This window comes from Penaeus vannamei, chromosome 4, assembly GCF_042767895.1.
Source record: "Penaeus vannamei isolate JL-2024 chromosome 4, ASM4276789v1, whole genome shotgun sequence".
In the NCBI taxonomy this organism is placed as follows: domain Eukaryota; kingdom Metazoa; phylum Arthropoda; class Malacostraca; order Decapoda; family Penaeidae; genus Penaeus; species Penaeus vannamei.
Genome location: NC_091552.1, coordinates 1626773 through 1629272, shown reverse-complemented (window position 1 = coordinate 1629272; position 2500 = coordinate 1626773). Strand labels below are relative to the sequence as shown.

The 2500-nt window shown below is 33.8% G+C and overlaps 2 protein-coding genes across 2 annotated transcripts in view; both read left to right on the top strand.

The window, feature by feature from the left end:
• The window catches only part of LOC138861533 (cuticle protein 7-like), a 920-nt gene extending 445 nt beyond the window's left edge, over window positions 1-475 (top strand). The window contains exon 3 of the mRNA XM_070121286.1: window positions 1-475. Within this exon, the coding sequence (XP_069977387.1) occupies window positions 1-438 (438 nt within the window). The 3' untranslated portion in view covers window positions 439-475.
• Window positions 476-2360: 1885 nt separating this feature from the next.
• Window positions 2361-2500, top strand: part of LOC113822513 (cuticle protein 7-like) — a 929-nt gene continuing 789 nt past the window's right edge. Inside the window, exon 1 of the mRNA XM_070121285.1 lies at window positions 2361-2423. Within this exon, the coding sequence (XP_069977386.1) occupies window positions 2361-2423 (63 nt within the window). The remainder of the gene's footprint in view (window positions 2424-2500) is intronic.

Below are 2500 nucleotides of genomic sequence, written 5' to 3'. Positions count from 1 at the left end.
GAACCTGCCAAGTACGACTTCAACTATGCTGTAAAGGACGACTACTCCGGCAACGACTTCGGCCACCAGGAAGCTCGTGATGGGTACAACACCCAAGGTTCCTACTACGTCCTCCTTCCCGACGGTCGTCTGCAGAAGGTGACCTACACTGTTAACGGCGACTCTGGCTACGTGGCTGAGGTCAGCTACGAGGGTGAGGCCCAGCACTCCGAGTACAAACCTGCTCCTACCTACAAACCTGCCCCTACCTACAAGCCTACTCCTGCTTACGAACCTGCCCCTACCTACAAGCCTGCTCCTGCTTACGAACCTGCTCCTGCTTACAAGCCTGCTCCCGCTTACGCACCTGCCCCTGCCTACAAGCCTGCTCCTGCTTACAAGCCTGCTCCCGCTTACGAACCTGCCCCTGCCTACAAGCCAACCCCAGCCTACGCCTAATACATTTTATGTCAGCGATTATTTATTTTCATCAATAAATGTGATACATTAATATTCCATCGCCTTCATAACCTCTCTCACAACCTTTATATTCAGTACTAACGAAGAGAGCAAGCCTCCCCCCCCCCCCCGGACAATCTCTCTCCTCCAAATACACACAAACACGTACAGGGATTCATACTGAATAAACTCAATGAAATGAAGAAAAACAAAATACACGATTATGCGGAATGTTCGGCATATTCCATTTTCATCTCCTTCGTTGTTAGATTTGCGCACACAAACAGGTGTATGAAAGTGTTATATATATATATATATATATATATATATATATATATATATATATATATATATATATATATATATATATATATATATATATATATATATATATATATATATATATATATATATATATATATATATATATATATATATATATATATATATATATATATATATATATATATATATGTAGATGTAGATGTACATACACTTATATCTGTTTATATGTTTATATATATGTATATATATATATATATATATATATATATATATATATATATATATATATATATATATATATATCAATGTATGTATGTATTTACGTGCGATTATCTACCGAAAACATTCATCAAGGAATGCTTGCTATAAGGGCGAAAACGCAGTGAATATGCAGTATGAACACACTTCCAAGGCGTCATATTATCCCCCTTCCATCTTTTCATTCTTTTATTGTGATACGTTTACATTTCCACTTTACATTCGGTGTTATGTGAAATTTTCAACTGATTCATTGATCGATTCCGATGAACAGAAGCTCACCTTGAAAAAGTAGGTATATATATATATATACATATATATATATATATATATATATATATATATATATATATATATATATATATATATATATAGATAGATAGATAGAGAAATATATAGATATGTATGTATATATATATATATATATATATATATATATATATATATATATATATATATATATATATATATATATATATACATATATATATATATAGATATGCATGTATATATGCATATACATATATACATATATATATGTATATGCATATATATACATACATATATACTATATATAAATTTGTATGCATATTTCAAGTGGAAATTATACTAGTTAGATTGCTCAACCATTAACCCCTTTCGAAAGAAACCCTCTGTCCGCCTTGACTGGTCCTCCGGCTGCTGGAAATCTTTCTCGAAAGACTCATTTGCGTTCATCATGAGTTATTTCGCCGCATTTCTCTCCATCTTAGAAAACGGTCCAAAGTTAAGCTATCTAGGGGATCTTCACCTTCGGAAGGTAGTCTCGTAGAAGACGACTTATCACCTTGCCAATATCTTTTCTATAAACACATGAAGCGTCTTATGATCGTCTCAGGAAAGGACTTCGAAGAATGGTTCCACAGGAAGGAACACGGTTAGGGTTAGTTTGTGGAGAACTTAGTGGTCTACTTTGAAGTGCATAGAAGTTTCTATAATAAAAGTACGGTGTTCATTTCTAAGTCAAAGGCTCGATCATCCCTATTCTGTATATACATGTGTATGGTATGAGGAAATAAAACAATAATAGTAATAATGATGACAATACAAGCAATGCCGATAAGGAATAATGATGGTTACAGTACATTTCAGAATATTCTTCTCTGTGTATGATCAGTTATCATTATTTTTACATTCCAAGGAAAAATACTGACAGTGTGGCCACTGATCTATATGAGCCACTTATTTTTTCCTTTCAGTTTAGGTTCACGATCAAGGTCACCAGTGTGACCGTAGATTCCCTTTCTCTGTCGTCCAATCACAGCCCCACCCATATGTTGGCAACTATATAAAGCTCAGACACAGCAGCTGTATTATCATATACGTTCTGACTTCTCACAATGATCTCAAAGGTGATTTGTGACCTAGAACTACTCTGGACAAAAATATTGGTATCAAATAACGTATGATTGGATTCAGTTAGGATTTGTGTGTGTATATATATATATATATATATATATATATATATATATATATATAT